General features: G+C 41.0%; 1 protein-coding gene across 1 annotated transcript; it reads left to right on the top strand.

Annotated features, from left to right (window-relative positions):
- Positions 1-1,682: 1,682 nt before the first annotated feature.
- opn7d (opsin 7, group member d) lies at positions 1,683-19,064 on the top strand. The gene is made up of 6 exons (XM_061670649.1): positions 1,683-1,834; positions 12,856-12,946; positions 13,034-13,196; positions 13,547-13,674; positions 13,764-14,098; positions 17,080-19,064. Exons 2-6 carry the CDS (start codon positions 12,856-12,858, stop codon positions 17,560-17,562), a joined length of 1,200 nt encoding a protein of 399 aa, XP_061526633.1. The 5' UTR covers positions 1,683-1,834; the 3' UTR covers positions 17,563-19,064.
- The last annotated feature ends 328 nt before the right edge of the window (positions 19,065-19,392 follow it).

Raw genomic sequence — 19,392 nt, forward strand, 5'->3', positions numbered from 1 at the left:
CACAATAAGCGAAAGTAAATAACAATTAAAAGTTATCCGTGTTCAAATACGATGCTTAACTTAAGAAAAATAAAGTTAGAGTTTCCCCTGTTCTGTTTGGCATCTTGACACAACAGTGAAGTCTCAAACAATTTTACATATTTTAATTTAACAAATATTTTAGAGGTTTTGTTTGTTTAAAACCCTTTGTTTGATAATGGAGTTTCATATATATATATGTGCACTTATAATAACAACAACGAAAATGTGTCGAGTCCAGAAAAAAGTATTGTGTTCATTGTATTTATGGAATGGCAACCCTACTCTGCCTTTGATTGGCTTGCACCAAGACAGGAATTGAACTTTTAGTGGAAAATGATTTGCTGAAGCACTTCAGCAACACACACATACTGTACACGGGTAAGCAATGCTGTGCATCTGTGGACGCAGATTCACCATACTTTATGCGCCCCCTTCAAATGACATAAGATCACAACACAAGATACAGTATTTTGAAACCAAAGGAATGTGTCATGTTCCATTAGCTGAGACTGAAAAACTAGTAGTCTCTTGCATATCACGGGCTTATGTTCCAGAACATAACATTTTTTGTGGTCGCACTAAACCAGACTGTGACGGATGAAGAAGGACTAATTCGATGACTGCTGTGTAGAACTGCCTCAACAGCTCCTGTGGCAGGCCGTGCTTCCTCAGACGCTGCAGGAAGTACATCCTCTGCTGGGCCTTTTTGAGGATGGAGTCAACTTTTTGTTGTTTTTATTCGCTGAAATGTGTTTCTTTGAAACTAGATTATATTCTTCCAAAGAACAGCAATCTAAATACATGATACATGTTTGAAGATAAGGGTGGAACGGTGGACGATCGGTAAGCACATCTGCCTCACAGTTCTGAGGACACTGGTTCAAATCCGACCTTGCCTGTGTGGAGTTTGGAATTTGTATTAAAAAAATCATGTTACGTGTTGTGTTCTGGGGGGCTGGAATGGATTAATGGCATTTCTGTTCATTTCAAACGGGAAAGATATGAGTATTGTGAGTTACGAGGGTGGTCAAGGAACAAATCAAAAATCAAGGCACCACTGTATTTCAGTTTACACTGAACAGGGAATCCTCATAAAATTTCTCTGGAGCCATAAAGCAAGTGTGGCAAAAATTTGACACCCACAAGTTTTGACCTCCCGCAATGGGTTTATCGAAAATTTGAACTGAGTCTGCAAATGTTCAAAACCAGCCGCAAGTTTCTTCCCATCCAAGTGATTGTTATTATGCGACATTAAGCTCATCTCAATGTGTCACAGCAAGTGGCCTGAGAAGGACCAGGACCCTGCTCAGGGCTTATTAACATGACAGCCCTTCTCTTTACAGCGGGCTGACATCTCAGCAGCCTCGGCACAGCACAGCTACAGAGCCCACGTTCCTTTAAGCAGCTTTCCGCGACTGTCATCTTGTGAGCAAGCAAGCTGCCAGCGGGGCTATACGATAAAGTAGGATGACACAGCGCTTGCCTTCCCATTCTTTTGCTCTCTCTCTGTGGCAGGCTGAGAATCTGACTGGAGCTTAGAGCATCTCCACAATAAAGATGATGTCGTGCATGAGCGTGTCCACCTCGCGGGATGTGTGTGAGTCTGGAGTGAAGAGGAGGAGGAGGAGGAGGAGGAGGAGGATACCTTAACTGGATTCTTTTTCTCTCTTTCCAGCTCTCTCGTCTATCTCTCTTTGTGGAACCAGGTTGTCCTCTCCATCTCCTTTTCAGTGGCTGGAGCTTCTGCCCAGTGTCCAGCTCTGCACCGGGCCTCCATGAGTTTGCCAGAGGATACGCAATTCCTTCCTGGAAGGTAAGCAGCACTGATGCTGATCACTTGGTCCACTACAAATACTACGGCTCAGACTGTAACATGAATAAATAAATTACATTCAGTATTTGGATTACCTTGCAGTAAGGTTCAATAGTATTTGACTCCAGTTCGACATAATTGTGTATATCTTAACTTATGATTTATGTGAACATGTCAAGGAGCATATTGAGACTGGCAAAAAGTTATACATTCCCTGTTTTCATGTGTTTACTGAAGGTCAAGCAATGTTCAAAAGTAGTGAATTTGGATTGTGCTGGCTACGATGCTGAAGCACAGACATGACTTCAGCAGGAACAGTGATGAGATCACTAATCCTGCCTCTATGCACAACCAACGCTACACACTTGGTGCTTCTTTATTTTTAGGTGCAAGTTATGATCTCTGCTATATTTTGCCACCTTTCAGACAGTTTGCTGCCATGATGTCACAATGCTTGGAGCACATTGTTCATGCTTTTCTCCATTTACGCGCTGGCTATTGTTGCCGGGGCTCACTGGGCTGTGAGAAGTCAGATGTGACTTGCATGTTGTACGCAAAAAACACAATGTCTGTCTGTCTTTTTTACTACTCATCCTAATGACATAATCGAACAAGACAAGGACTTTGAAACGAAAAAAAAAATCTAACGAGAAAACAGCTTTGTCACTAAGATCACTACAAACAATGAGAACAATGTGTTTTCTTTTTTGATGATTTTTTATTTATTTATTTATTTGTAATGTTATGTAATGTTTATGTGATGAAGTGGAAGTAGCTGTGATAATATACTGATGACATTTTCCCATAATTTGTGGCTGCTGCCTGCACCCTACAGGCATGTAGTTTGGACAGACAATTACAAAAATGGTAGTTTACTACAAACAAACACTTTAAGTAGTTTAGAAAGGTGGGTTAAGCATTGTGATGGGCCTTGAGCCTTAAAAATACGTGCGTACAATACTCTCATCTACAACCCCAATTCCAATGACGTTGGTACGTTGTGTTAAACATAAATAAAAACAGAATACAATGATTTGCAAATCATGTTCAACCTATATTTAATTGAATACACTACAAAGACAAGATATTTAACGTTCAAACTGATAAACCTTATTGTTTTTAGCAATAATCATTAACTCGGAATTTTATGGCTGCAACACGTTCCAAAAAAGCTGCGACAGGTGTCAAAAAAGACAGAAAGTTGCGGAATGCTCATCAAACACCTGTTTGGAACATCCCACAGGTGAACAGGCTAATTGGGAACAGGTGGGTGACATGATTGGGTAGAACAGGAGCTTCCCTGAATTGCTCAGTCATTCACAGGCAAAGATGGGGCGTGGTTCATCTCTTTGTGAACAAGTGCGTGAGAAAATACTCGAACAGATTAAGGACAATGTTCCTCAACGTACAATTGCAAGGAATTTATCATCTACGGTCAATAATATCACCAAAAGGTTCAGAGAATCTGGAGAAATCACTGCGCATAAGCGGCAAGGCCGAAAACCAACATTGAATTCCCGTGACCTTCGATCCCTCCCTACTGTATCAAAAACCGACATCAATGTGTGAAGGATATCACCACATGGGCTCAGGAACACTCAATGGCAACTAGAAAACTCTACTATGCAAAGCAAAAGCCATTCATCAACAACACCCAGAAATGCCGCCGGCTTCTCTGGGCCCGAGCTCATCTAAGATGGACCGATGCAAAGTGGAAAGGTGTTCTGTGGTCCGATGAGTGCACAATTCAAATTGTTTTTGGAAATTGTGGACGTCGTGTCTTCCGGGCCAAAGAGGAAAAGAACCATCCGGACTGTTATGGACGCAAAGTTCAAAAGCCAGCCTCTGTGATGGTATGGGGCTGTATTAGTGCCAATGGCATGGGTAACTTACCATATTTTCACGACCATAAGGCCCACTTAAAAGTCTTAGATTTTCTCCAAAATGGGCGGGGCGCCTTATAATGCAGCGCGCCTTATGTGTGCACCGAGTTCCAACATCTATAAATGTTCTTGTGTGATGAGCGCTCCGCTTGACTTTTCCGCTTGACTGACTGGGAGCATTTCCGGGGTGTGCATTATGCAAAACAATATCGGTTTGGCTAAGGACCCCCGAAAATGTCACCTACGAAGAGACACGCTTACGAAGTACAGTTTAAACTGCAAGATATCAGTTACATGGAGGAACATGGGAATCAAGAAGATGGGAATCGAGAATTCAAGATCAACGAATCCATGGTTTGCAAGTGGAGGAAGCAGGAAAACGAGCTTCGCCAAGTCAAGAAGACGAAGCTGAGTTTCCGTGGAAAAAAAAGAAAAACAAACCGCGGAAACATGGCGAGGTGGCCCGAGTTGGTCTTCCAACGGGCAATGGCTTAATGAGCAAAGAACAGCCGGGAGAAGCGTCTCAAGTCACCATTCGACTGAGTGCAATAACTCGGGGCTTGCCATCATTCCGGGAGGCTTGACGAACCGCTGGACATCCGTGTAAACAGGGCATACAAAGTGAAGTGAGCGGCGTGGGAGCCATGGATGACAGATGGCGAACACAGCTTTACTCAGACTAGGAGGCAGCGCCGGGTGAGTTACGCCACAATTTGTGAATGAATTGTGGATGCTTGTTCGAGCTTTCGCACGGCAACGAGACTGACTCGAACCTGCCGTGTTTGATTGAGAACTTGCCCAGCTGTTCATTTCGGATACAGAAGACTTTGATGGATTTGTGGATGAGGATTGATAAAAAAATAACATGAGTACATTGTTAAATACTTCAATAAAGTACAACCGAACTCAGTTTTGCTCCTGCTGCCTTTTTAAAAACATTGTTTTAGCGTGCATGCATGCTACCGTATGTTTTAAGCTAGCGTATTACCATGCCTGCGCCCAATAATAGGGTGCGCCTTATGTATGTGTTAAATACAGAAATAGACCCCGTAAGTGAGACTGCGCCTTTTAACACGGTGCGCCCTATGGTTGTGAAAATACGGTACACATCTGTGAAGGCACCATTAATGCTGAAAGGTACATACAGGTTTTGGAGAAACATGCTGCCATCCAAGCAACGTCTTTTTCATGGACGCCCCTGCTTATTTCAGCAAGACAATACCAAACCACATTCTGTGCGTGTTACAACAGCGTGGCTTCGTGTTAAAAGAGTGCGGGTACAAGACTGGCCTGCCTGCAGTCCAGACCAGTCTCCCATTGAAAATGTGTGCCGCATTGTGAAGCGTAAAATACGACAACGGAGACCCCGGACTGTTGAACAGCTGAAGCTGTACATCAAGCAAGAATGGGAAAGAATTCCACCTACAAAGCTTCAACAATTAGTATCCTCAGTTCCCAAACGTTTATTGAATGTTGTTAAAAGAAAAGGTGATGTAACACAGTGGTAAACATGACCCTGTCCCAGCTTTGTTGGAACGTGTTGTAGCCATAAAATTCTAAGTTAATTATTATTTGCTAAAAACAATAAGGTTTATCACTTTGAACATTAAATATCTTGCCTTTGTAGTGTATTCAATTAAATATGGTTGAACATGATTTGCAAATCATTGTATTCTGTTTTTATTTATGTTTAACACAACTTCACTGGAATTTGGGTTGTAAATCCCAGCCACTGGATGCCTAGAAATAGATAATTCGTTGGTAAATATGTGACAACAAATTGATAATGGACAAATGTTTTTTCTTAGAGTGACACTAATCGGGTGATATGAGAACCTTTCAAAGAAAACTAACAAATATGTAATTACTTAACATAAGGCTGAACCTGTATTATCATCCGAGTTGTCTCCAGAGCTCATTACACAAGATGTGTCCGAGCACTGTTTGAGAGAAAGGCCCGCAGCCACTTTGTCATGCTGCAGTCTAAATACTCGAGCATGATGGCATTTGCTTGTTACTGTCAGTGACTTTCAGTGGAGCTAGCAGTTACACACAGCAAGGGTGAAGACAATGCACTTCAATCTCACAAAAAGTCTCCCAAGGTCATTGGATACGTACTGCACTGCTCAATGTGTGACCCACATGTGCCAGAAGTGTGTATTTAAATACAGCACCACCGCGTCAACCAAAGTTTGACAAAACGTCTCATTTAGAAAAATCCCAACACAAATGGTATAAAATATTTTGCATCCTCAAAATAGTCTGATAACAAAAAAAAAAACATTGCAAATGGTAATTTATTTTATGATTATCTTTAACACAGCTTCTTACATCGTTTTGCCACTTGTCCGTATCAATTCCAGCCCAAAACACTTAATCCATTTGTAAAACAATAATTATAAATGATTATTTTACTCCGGTTTCCTCCCACATCCCAAAAACATGCATTAATTGGAGACTCTAAATTGCCCGTAAGTGTGACTGTGAGTGCGAATGGTTGTTTGTTTGTATGTGCCCTGCGATTGGCTGGCAACCAGTTCAGGGTGTACCCCGCCTCCTGCCCGATGTTAGCTGGGATAGGCTCCAGCACGCCCGCGACCCTAGTGAGGAGAAGCGGCTCAGAAAATGGATGGATGGATGGATGGATGGATATTTTTAGAACTCTGGGCTGTTCATACAGCAACCTGTTATTTGTAGACTTTACGCCGATTTTATCGGCCTTATCGGTATCGGCCGATAATTAGCATTTTATGTCGATCGGCTGATCGGCTTTCATGTCATAATTCGCCGTTCCGATCAATGACATCATTGATTGGCTACGCAAAAGATATTTACTCCACGTCGCCATCGTGCACAGTATATTTGAATCCAAAAGCGAGTTTATTTTTAGCCGAGTCTTTTGACGTAACCTGTAAATATCTGACGGCCAACAAAGTTATTAAAAAAAAACATGTCGGCAGAGTGGAACAGACAAGACGTCTGAAACAGACAACACGTAATGCCCGGATCAGACTACAAGACAAATTAGCACTATGTCAGACTACTGCAATGAAACCTTGTATTCCGATACCAATGCATCCCGTTTTTTACGCTCACTCTGCTTTATCTTGTCAACTCAAATGCGACTGGATACACTCATCACCGTGGCGACGACAACAAGAGTTGGAGCGCGCCGACTATATTACAAAAACAAAATGGGGAAAAACGTGTGTTGGTGGTCACCGGTGCTCAGGACAGGAGAGGACGTTCGTTTGAGGCTTGCTTGAGGTATCTTCACGTACTTTTAATACGATACGGCTCGCAAGCAGGCAACAAAAACGTTATGTAGCCTAGCAAGCTACTGCTAGCACGAACAGTTGGACGTAAACATGCCGCCATTCTGTCGAATCATGCTCTCAAGTTTCGGTGTGGGTGAAGTCATTTAATTAAAAATAAAGTAATTTACTTACAATAAGTTAGCACCCATTATTTCTGTCATGTTGTAATGTTGGTTTGACCTGACTGATTAGAATACACGATCTGACTGGAGCAGTGATTTCCAACCTTTATGGAGCCAAGGAACCTATTTTACAATTGAAAAAAATCTCACGGCATACCAACAAACAAAAATGTCACAAAAAGTGGATACATTAATTACTGTATTTACTTCCTGCTATCTAATAGAAGACCATTCATTTGTTCTGTCTCACTATGCCTCACTGGCATAAATAGAGGAACAAAGATACATCATTTATTGTAAATAGAGCAATTGTAATTTGAGCAATTAGATACACAAGTATATACAGTAAATGAAAAGATCATTTAAATAGACACATTCCTCTATCATGTGATCGGATTGGTGATCGGTTATCGTTTTTTTTAAACTCGTTAATCGGTCCCAAAAATCCTGATTGTGTAAAGCCTAGTTATTTGTACACTTTTCTGCACTGTCACTTTGAAATAATGTCCTGTTTTTGAAAAGAAAAAAACAATGTAAATGAACAAAATAATATATTTAATAATTTTACCAGTAATGTATTTTAATCAAAAAACTAATCAACCGATGAATCAATTATTAAAATAATCGTTAGTTGCAGCCTTAAAAAAATACTACAACAAAAAAAACCTTCCTTGATTTAACGATACTTAAAGATTATAATTAAATTACCATAATCATGTTGTCTGTGGATAATATTTGTATTTGCTCGTATTTTGCTTTGTTTTACGCTGCTGTCTGCTGCCAGGTTGGCGTTACAAATGAGAATCTGTTCTCAATTGCCTTACCTTGATAAATAAAGGTTAAAGAAATACAAATAGCTAAAACAAAGTCAAAACTGATATTGAGATTGGTAGCCATAAAGAGAAAGTGACATGCCAGTACTTGCCAATCCACTACTAAATTGTGATTACAAAGGAAAGTAACATGACCTTTAAGGGAAAACAGCCATCTCAAAACTCTGTTCACATGCAGCATGTGAACATAATGCATCAAATCTTTTCCTCAAACATAAAAGTATTGTGCTTGATAAAACAGGTCTGTAAATTAAAATAGTTTACTTCACATGCCATCATCCAGACGTTAGTGGCCCTTTCTCATATCATGGCTGAACTGAAGAGTTATTCAACGTGGTTGACAGCAATGTTACAGCTCAGCCTCTAAATGCAGACAGAGTGGGCCATAGGCACAGTTGAGCCGCTCGGGCTCTTCCAGGCTCTTGCCATCTGCCCCCACCCTGGAGGTATTTTTTTCCCTTCACACAGACAAAATGCATCACAGATTCCACATCATACAACACATAGATTATGCCAGCATTGTCGGCTGACAATGCATTCATTGGATTGATGGTTTCTTTGGGAACCCTAAAAAATGCATATTACAAAAATGCATCAAAATACAAGAGTGCACCAGAGAGACATTAAAAATGGGGCATAAGCATTTGTCTTCTTTTAAATGCCACTGAGATGGGGGGGCGGGGGTCAGTATTTACTGGTGTGCTCACTTGCATCGCAATGAAGTCTCTCTCTTCATCCCACGTGATTGCCTCAGTCCTTGAGAGCCAACGTTGCCTTTGAATAATCACAAATAGTATCGCCACACATTTTTCTCCTGCACGTGTGGTTTCCTCTGATTTTTTTCAAATTAATTTTCCATCCCTCTATAATGCAGAGCAATGAGCAGAATAGCAATCGTCACTTTGTTTGCGGTTTGTGGCAAAAGGAGACACTGATTACGCCTGACTCAGAACAAGACAAAACAGGAAGTTCATGGACCGCTGCAGCAAAGTGGAGATTGTGGAGTCCAATACTGCCATGTCAAAAGCTAAGGCACAGTAACAAGCTAAGCTAATGTTACCTTGTGTTTATTTTTTTCATATTTAGCTGTGTCTCATCAAAAGATTGAATGCACCATAATTACAAATCTGCTGGTGCGGAAGTAGATTACATCACCAATATGTGAATAAATCGGCACGCTTAGAACCCGCAGCTCACCAGGTACTAGAAATAATTCTTTGTTGTGTCTGGTTTTGCCAGTGGAAAAGTGTAAATAGTGAATACTGCTCAGTGGAAAAGGGGTATACGAAAACACAGACCTCCTCCAACGTCGTATTTTTAATGAAAATCCTGAACAACTTTATCCAGAGCCACAGAATATTGGTTAAGAAGGTTCAGAATCCTGATAATTCATCCATTTAAACACATTTCACGAACTTCAACAAGTCCATTCATTCTTTGCAGTACTATGATATCACCAGGCATTCTTCAAGTTCAAATCTTTGCTTTGGTAAGTAGGCTTATTGTTTCAGCCAACGCCAAAAGTCAGTGTGTTAAATCGGGGTTACTGGTTGGCCACTCTTACGGTCCACGCCAACCGGGGAAGTGGGTATTCAGCCATTAACGACAATAGCAAAAAGTGGGAAGGGCCCCATTTTGAATGAAAGTCAAATCATCTACATTTCCCAAGCACTGGTAACTGCCCAGATTTAATCTTGCAGCACGGCAATCATGACATTGCGAACAACGAATGGATCCACAATCCTTCTGACACAGCTTGCTATATTTTTCAATATTTATTTTGTATATATTTAGTGACTATCCAATACAGTCCCGCGCTGGATCACTTGGTGGCGCTCTAAAATGCCGTAGCGGAAATGACGTATTGTACATACGAACGGGCAGCCCCATATATGGACAGCATGCAGGTCGACTGAGCCATAGAGAAGGCGAAAGCATCAGGGGTTGGAAGGAGAAGGAGGAGGCCGGAAAAGCATTTAGCCAACGTCATATGGAAGCGACGAAGGCTTTTTTGTAATGCTGAATTCCAGCTTTAAAGGGGAACTACTATAAATCCCAATATTTTTAATGAAATAATATATTGTACTTGCCAGCACTATTTAAAACACATTACTTTGATTAATATCGCATTCGTAGAACAAGAATTAAACGCAATAATTTATTAATGCAAGGGGGCGCCATGTTTGGGAAATCATTTTCAGCTGCAGACCGGAAGGGACGTCGAAGCGCAAATGGTGCATTGCCTGCTAATACACCCATTGAACTCTGTTGGCTGATGTTGAGAGCAATGGATTTAATCCTTCCCTTCTGTGTACACCATGGCTGAAATGGAAAACTTGTAGCTGTCATCAGAGGAAGTGTAGCAAAGAGTAAAAGTGTTGTACATTAATTTGTTGACGTGAAAGAGGTCCGCAAAAAGGGATCTAAATCAGCTCACAACTCAGTAAGTGCATGTGGATGATAAGGTTTATTATATTACCATGGTTTATTATGCAGCTTTTGTACATGAAATCAAATATGTAGCTTGTCGTTGATGAACATTTACTAACTCCATGCTTTTCTCAGTAAAGAAAGCAGGCAGAAATTGGCGAACAGACCTCACATTCTTGCAAATTCGCAAGAGTGACAAGACCTAAAAATGGCGGGGCCCTGTAAGCAAGTACAGGACGGCAGATGCAATGTTTTTAACTTTTTTTTTTATTTTATTTTTTTTTTTTTTAGAATGAAGTAAAAAGCAGCTGATAAAGAAGATAGGCAGATTTAAAATATTTGTCGTTTTGGGTTTAGTTCCCCTATAATTGTCATAGAACAAAAACAGAAAAAAAAGAAAATAGATTAAATTCGTAAATATCAAAGAGCATTTCAGAAAAAAATCAAGACCACCAACACTGCCCAAACTCTTCTAACAATCTATTAGAATCATTGATTAACTCAGAAGTATCTCTGGGATTGTCACGCATGCATCAGCTCTCCATTACTGCAAGATGCACCCTCACTATTTACTTTACTACGGTTATAACTGGTCAGTTGTGCGTAAACACGCATTTAGTGGTTGAGCAACGTGATAACTGTATTGTTTTGTACTGTCTAGTGTGATACATTGTACAACCCCAATTCCAATGAAGTTGGGACGTTGTGTTAAACATAAATAAAAACAGAATACAATGATTTGCAAATCATGTTCAACCTATATTTAATTGGATACACTACAAAGACAAGATATTTAATGTTCAAACTGATAAACTTTATTGTTTTTAGCAAATAATCATTAACTTAGAATTTTATAGCTGCAACAGGTGGCAAAAAAGACTGACAAAGTTGAGGAATGCTCATCAAAACACCTGTTTGGAACATCCCACAGGTGAACAGGCTAGTTGGGAACAGGTGGGTTCCATGATTGGGTAGAAAAGGAGCTTCCCTGAATTGCTCAGTCATTCACAAGCAAAGTTGGGGCGAGGTTCACCTCTATGTGAACAAGTGCGTGAGAAAATACTTGAACAGTTTAAGGACAATGTTCCTCAACATACAATTGAAAGGAATTTAGGGAATTATTCATCCGCGGTCCATAATATCATCAAAGGTTCAGAGAATCAGGAGAAATCACTGCATATAAGCGGCAAGGCCGAAAACCAACATTGAATGCACGTGACCTTCGATCCCTCAGGCGTCACTGCATCAAAAACCGACATCAATGTGTAAAGGATATCACCACATGGGCTCAGGAACACTTCAGAAAACCAATGTCGGTAAATACAGTTCGGCGCTACATCCGTAAGTGCAACTTGAAACTCTATTATGCAAAGCAAAAGCCATTTATCAACAACACCCAGAAACGCCGCCGGCTTCTCTGGGCCGAAGCTCATCTAAGATGGACCGATGCAAAGTGGAAAAGTGTTCTGTGGTCCGACGAGTCCACAATTCAAATTGTTTTTTGGAAATTGTGGACGTCATGTCCTCCGGGCCAAAGAGGAAAAGAACCATCTGGATTGTTATGGACGCAAAGTTCAAAAGCCAACATCTGTGATGGTATGGGGCTGTGTTAGTGCCAATGGCATGGGTAACTTACACATCTGTGAAGGCACCATTAATGCATACAGGTTTTGGAGAAACATACGCTGCCATCCAAGCAATGTCCTTTTTCGTGGACACCCCTGCTTATTTCAGCAAGACAATGCCAAACCACATTCTGCGCGTGTTACAACAGCGTGGCTTCGTAGTAAAAGAGTGCAGGTACTAGATTGGCCTGCCTGCAGTCCAGACCTGTCTCCCGTTGAAAATGTGTGGCGCAATGTGAAGCGTAAAATACGACAACGGAGACCCAGGACTGTTGAACAGCTGATGTTGTACATCAAACAAGAATGGGAAATAATTCCACCTACAAAGCTTCAACAATTAGTGTCCTCAGTTCCCAAACGTTTATTGAATGTTGTTAAAAGAAAAGGTGATGTAACACAGTGGTAAACATGACCCTGTCTCAGCTTTTTTGGAACCTGTTGCAACCATAAAATTCTAAGTTCATGATTATTTGCTAAAAACAATCAAGTTTCTCAGTTTTAACACTAAATATATTGTCTTTGTAGTGTATTCAATTAAATATAGGTTGAACATGATTTGCAAATCATTGTATTCTGTTTTTATTTATGTTTAACACAACGTCCCAACTTCATTGGAGTTGGGGTTGTAAATCCAGAGTAGTCCTGCTGGCTTTCACCAGATGATTAAGTATCTCGAGTGAACTTGAGACCCAATTATTTAGTTAATAGCAAGAGAACAGAAGCTATTGGAATGTCTGCCGGTGTTCGTGTACAGTGTTCTTCGATTCATTCCATATGTACTCATCGATGTGCCAACATTAACATGTTTTAGATGGGAAATGCTTCAGACACAACTGCTGTGTTTACCTCCACTATGTCCAAGGAGTGTGACGTTGTCATGGGCTCACTCTACATCTTATTTTGTGAGTACACTACAAGCGTAAATCTCTGCCACGTTGATCCCGTGCGACAAATCCACGCGGGTGAGCAATCTCTTATTTTTCCTACAGGCATGCTGTCACTCCTGGGCAATTGCATTCTGCTACTTGTTGCATATCACAAGCGCTCAACGCTGAAGCCAGCCGAGTTCTTCATTATCAATCTCTCAATCAGTGACCTTGGGATGACACTCTTTTTATTCCCCATGGCAATAGCATCATCTTTTTCACACAGGTATGTCATTGGGCACTGATCCCCCTCTTACAGAAGATCCATGCGAAAAAAAACCTAAAATCCCAAGTCCTCGTTTTTGTCACGCAAGTTTTGAAGAGCATATTGCAGTAATCCCACAGATTTTGTCTATCGCAGGGGTGATCTGGAAGGTAACCCCCACGAAAGACGAAATCCGTGAAGTAGTGACCATATATTTATTTTATTATTTATATACATTTTAAAGCATTATGCTTTTGTCAGCCACCGGTATCAGCATCGGCCCTAAAAATCCCAAATCAGTGTGTCTCTATTTCATATTTCAGTCGGATTGCCCACAGTCTGCACCATTTCTTTCTCCTTTCTGCATACAGGTGGCTGTTTGGAGAGATCGCCTGTCAGCTCTATGCAATGTGTGGAGTATTGTTTGGTCTCTGCAGCCTGACAAACCTCACTGCCCTCTCCTTTGTGTGCTGCCTGAAAGTCTCTTTTCCAAATCACGGTGAGAAACTGATGGACAACCAACACGTGGCTCAGACGTAAACCCTGTTGAACAGCAAAACAGCTCACTGTATTTCCTGTCTTTATCAGGCAACAAGTTCTCTTCGGCACATGCTCGCCTCCTAGTGGCTGGAGTGTGGTGTTACGCGTCAGTGTTTGCCGTGGGGCCTCTGGCACAGTGGGGACGATACAGCTCGGAACCTTACGGCATGGCCTGTTGCATTGACTGGCACGCGCCTAACCAAGAGCTTTCAGCTTTGTCGTACATTGTCTGCCTTTTTGTATTTTGTTACGCGTTGCCCTGCACCATCATCTTCCTCTCCTACGCGTCCATCCTGCTTACAGTGCGAGGGTCTCGTAAGGCTGTCCAGCAGCATGTGTCGCCACAAACCAAGACTACCAGTGCGCAGTTTCTTATTGTCAAGGTCAGAGTGAGGGACTTTCTCTCATCAATATTAGCTACTTGAGAGAGCATGTGATGTGGAATAAAATGGTGGTAAAAAGTGGTTACAAAATACTGTACAGTGGTGCCTTGAAAGATTCAAATCATTCTTGTAAAATAATATTTGTAATGTTTTTTTAACAAATAGCACTGCGTAATATTGTACTTTATAAAGAAAAAAGAAATACAATGTAAAGTCAAAGAGTTTGTGCATCAAGCTTAATTCTTTGCCGCTCCTTCAAGTATGTGCAATTTGGCCACTGGATGCCAGTATAATACATGTCCTGCAGATCAAACCAAGTAGCGTTTCACTCAACTACACTAAGTGACTCAGTAATCTGCAGTAATATTAAGTCATTTTTCGCAGAGGATAAAGAATGCCTGTGAGTACTGTTATTGTCTGTCTACATCGTCGTTGCACCGATTGTGTTTAAATATCCGTTCCTTGAAGCATTAGCCCATTTACGGCGTTTCCCAATTATGCGTTAGCATTACACTAGCGAACTTGTAGGCAAAGTTATGTGGTTGTTTTAAATACACAACACTCAGTTCTCTTTGTTTAGTGTTTCATTTGACAAAGTACTATTGGTCAGCCCGTCTATGGCATTTTGCATTTTTTGTCAGCATTAAGCTAAGCGGACTTTCCCTGAGGCAAAGCTATGTGGTGTAATTCTCTTTGTTTTATGTTTGGTTTGACGATAAACTGTGAGTGGCATTAAACAGCTTGAAGCCTCTTTGTTGAAGATTTGTTCACCGTCTGCCAAACTGCTGCTTGTTGTGAAGTGAGCTGAGTTGATTCACTGCCACTACACAGTGCTCGTATAGCAATTTGTTTGCTAGCTAGTCAAAGTAAAATAAATAAATAAATAAAAATCGGCCGAACGATGGCTCGTAATTGTATCTCGAGGGTCACTCATATTTTAAGGCACCACTATATGTATTTGCCATGGCCAAGCTAGACAAGCTAGTTTTATTATTATTTTTTTATTTTTTTTGGAGTGGTGGTACAACTGTGGAATAGGAAAGAACACATTCAAATGTTCAGCTGCAGAAAGCACTCGCGAGAGTGCTGTGCTGCTTTCGCACTGCACAGTAACAGCTTGCCTTGATTTTTGGTGTGATGGTTTTTCGACTTCAAAATATTTCTGTGGGAAACTACGAAAATAAGGCTTGTGTAACAATCAGCCAGAACGTGACACACTAACGAGAAACAATAGAGGAAAACTGGGGATGTTGCTGTGTTCAGAATTAACCAATCACATTCAAACTCATGTGAAGTGAAAGTCAGCACATAACTGTCAACATTTAAAGTGCTGATTAACCCCAAAAGAGGATCAGCTCTTCCAGTCAGGCTTTCCTGACAAAGCCTGAAGGTTTTTGTACTGCCACTGTGTGCTGTATGAAACTGTTCATAATTCTCTCCATCTTGACTAAGGCCCCAGTTACAGCAGAAGAAAAAAAAGAAGAAGAAAAGTTTGTTGCTGCCATCACCATGCACAACAGTAATGTCACTGTTGTGCTCTATTTTCTCCACTTCATCATGACTGTCTTTACTGTGTTCCATGATACATTTAATGCCTTGCAAATTATTTTGCACCCTTAGTGGGTCCTCCATTGCTCATCTGCAACTGGTTCAAAATGCTGCAGCTCGTCTTTAAACTGGCACAAGGAAGTATGAGCATATATCACCTATTTTAGCTTCACTCCACTGGCTGCCTGTTCGTTTTAAGATTCATTTTAAAATGGTCTCAGGTCATTTCATTTGCTGTTGCAGCTCCAAAACTGTGGAATGTTTTGCCACTCCACATCAGACAAGACTCATCTTTGTCTCATTTTAAATCCTTGCTTAAAACCCATCTTTTTACGCTGGCTTTTAAAATCAGTTAGCGTGTCTGATGTGTTGTGTGGGCAGTGCATTTTATTTGAAGTTGATTTTACTTCTTCATTTTATGTCGTTTTCATATAAATTTATTTTATCGTTTTTATCCTCAGTTTTACATCTTTTCTGCTGTGTTTTTATTGCATTGTACAGCACTTTGGGAACTTTGTGTTTGTTTAAATTGTGCTATATAAATAAAGTGGATTGGATTGGATTGGTTTCACTTAAATGATACCTTCGAAGAATGAGATCTCTCTGATACTGTGGAAGATCTCTGCGGACCATGGCTTGTGCTGTAAGAGATCACAACAAAAATGTCAGGAAAAGCCTAGAAAATCTGAACTTTATTTGGGGTTAGTTAGACTTTAAATGGTGGCAGGTGCGTGCTGACTCCCTTTTAACATGAGTTTGAATGTGATTGGTTCATTCCACAGCCACATCCCCGCTTATATGAGGATGTGCACACATGTCCAACCACCTTATTGCAGTTGTTTATTTTTAACTTTCCCTCTGCAAAAGATTTAACGTAATTTTCAATTGAATCATAGCTCAAATTAATGGCGGAAAATGTTTTTCAATTACTTATCTTGGTCTCATTTTCTATAGCACAAAACAATGGCATTTGAACAGGGCTGCGTAGACTTTTTATACCCACTGAAAATAAATAAATAATAATAATACCCCTTTTCACACACACACAAAAACTCTGACATGAATCAAAAAGTTCTGACACACAGAAAAAAGTCACACACCCAAAAACTTCTTGCTTTAACAAACGCTATATTCTCATTTGTTGACTTCACCGTCAGCCCAGGTACGCCTTGAAAAGGTACACATACATTCAACGTCACAGTTACTACAGTGTAGACCTAGAGCCGGTGATAGAGTTGCCCATACTCTCTTTATCTATGGCTCTGTGTAGAACATGAGTGTGGTGACCTCAAGTGGACAGAATGATCTGTCCTTAAAAGGCATATAATGTGGTATTATACTGGATGCATGAAGCTTTACATTATATGTAAATAATCAAATAAATTTACAGCACAGCATTTACAGCACATGCCTCTGTATATTCTTTTCCACAGCTGTCAGTAGCAGTGTGTATAGGCTTCCTCGGTGCTTGGACTCCCTATGCCGGTGTGGCCATGTGGTCAGCGTTCAATGATGCCACACAGGTGCCTCCTTCAGCATTTGCCGTGGCCGCAGTGTTTGCAAAATCCTCCACCATCTATAACCCAGTGGTCTACCTGCTGTGTAAGCCTAACTTCCGCGAGTGTCTCTACAGAGACACGTCCATGTTACGGGAGAGGGTCTATAGGTCAAGTCCACTGTCAGATTTGAAAGAACGATTGGGTTCCACCCCGCAGCGCAACAAAGACACAAGCATCACCACGCGCTTCTCAAATGGGCAAGTGGACAACTGTGAGGCGTTTCTTCACTACACTGACAATCCAGCCAAGTTTCAGGTGACCACACCCCAAAGGACTGCTTGCATTCCGACTGGATGTGTTCACATAGAGGTGACACTCAGCCAGCTTGCGGCCAAACCACTGGCTAACTTCCTCTAGTGGGGCTGCCTCCTCCACTCATGAGGCAAACAAGACAAGACAAGCAAGCACTCAGAAACACATAACTTCACCAGGAATGGACAACAAAGCAGAGAGGGTTTATAGTGTACACGTTGGAAGACTTTACTAAATTGCAAGATTGGGAGCTTCCATTGTATTCCCATTCTCTACGTCATGGGAGTAAAACTTAACTTTCACTGCCATTGATGGCTGTTGAATTCAAATATCCACATTAACATGGAGGAATGACAGTGAATGAGTTCAGGCCCGTTGGTGGGCCAGACATAATTGTTTTGTCTACTTCTTGTTTCTTGTTGAATGGATGTGTTCTTTTCTTTTTGGCAGAAATTCTTTGTCACTTTTTTACAGATATTACAAGCAAAAATACAAAATACCTTCCCAGTATAAATTGAAGAATACGCAGTGTATCCTTGAGATAGGAGTGCCTTGACATTTTCGGGATACAAGTTGTCACTTGGACATTTTTTGGTCTTGAGACACGAGCATAATTGGAGATACGAGTGCACTTCAGACCCCCCCCAATGCGACATGGCGCCAGGAAATTTGACAACATCCAGCCATCATTAATTCACCTTGGTTTCCTTGCTTGACGGGCAATATGAATTGATGGCACAAATACACCATTAAGATGATTTGTCAACTGCCAATAAACCCCACCGAAGAAAAACAAGGCAGGAGAATACCTTCGATACAGTTGCATTTTCCGTGCCAGCGGTTACATGGAGAGCAAATGTTATAAAGGGGTGTGTAGGTTTTTGTCAGTCATTGGGGCCCTTCAAGGGAACCTATAACTAAATGTCGCTCGCGATGAAAATGAGTTTAAAACCCTGTCATAGAGAAATGCCAGCGATAAAGATCTGCTAGTTTTTATCTTTTCAAACCAGAATAATAGGAACAATTTTGTCTGTTGATGAGGCACCTTGACCTCTGTTGTCTCAATTTACAGCAGTTCTTTTTCTGAATTACTGAATTATAAGTAGCTTTCTAACAAGAGAGATAGAAGGAACCCCTCTAGCTTCTAAGCTAATTTGAATGTCATTTTAAATGAGCGAATCATCTTTTGCATAAAACAAAGCATAGTGTGAGGACACCTGCCTGTGTAAATGTCAAACATGTTCAAGTGTGGGTTTTGTCTCTTTGAAATTATGTACAAATGTTCTGTATGTCGACATCCTTGTGACAAAGAGGTTAACAGTTTCTGTACATGTTCTGTCTTGATCGCCACACTCAATTCATTCATTCATCTTCCGTTTCGCTTATCCTCACGAGGGTCGCGGGCGTGCTGGAGCGGATCCCAGCTATCTTCGGGCGAGTGGCGGGGTACACCCTGAACTGGTCACCAGCCAATCGCAGGGCACATATAAAAAATAACCATTCACACTCACATTCACACCTATGGGCAATTTAGAGTTGTCAATTAACCTAACATGCATGTTTTTGAGATGTGGGAGGAAACCGGAGTACCCGGAGAAAACCGGGATTTGGCCGGGATTTGAAACCAGTCGTACACCGCGCCGCCCACACTCAATTGTGTGACATGAAATCACCAGCACCAGCAGCTGCTGATCTCGTTAAGGACGGAATCCACCAACTTCTGACAGCCACTTTTCGCCACAGGGACTGACTATTTCATGTGGAAAAGACAGATTTCAGTGGTGAACTTTAATGAACAGGCGCCTATGTGAACTATGTTGTCGTATTTTATCTGGACAGCATTGTCACTCTAACACTGTAAAAATGATCTGAATCATTTTTAAAGCCATTCGTGTGTATATATATATTTTTTGGGATGATTCTCTTCTTGGATGG

This window comes from Phycodurus eques, chromosome 1 (genome assembly GCF_024500275.1).
Source record: "Phycodurus eques isolate BA_2022a chromosome 1, UOR_Pequ_1.1, whole genome shotgun sequence".
In the NCBI taxonomy this organism is placed as follows: Eukaryota; Metazoa; Chordata; class Actinopteri; order Syngnathiformes; family Syngnathidae; genus Phycodurus; species Phycodurus eques.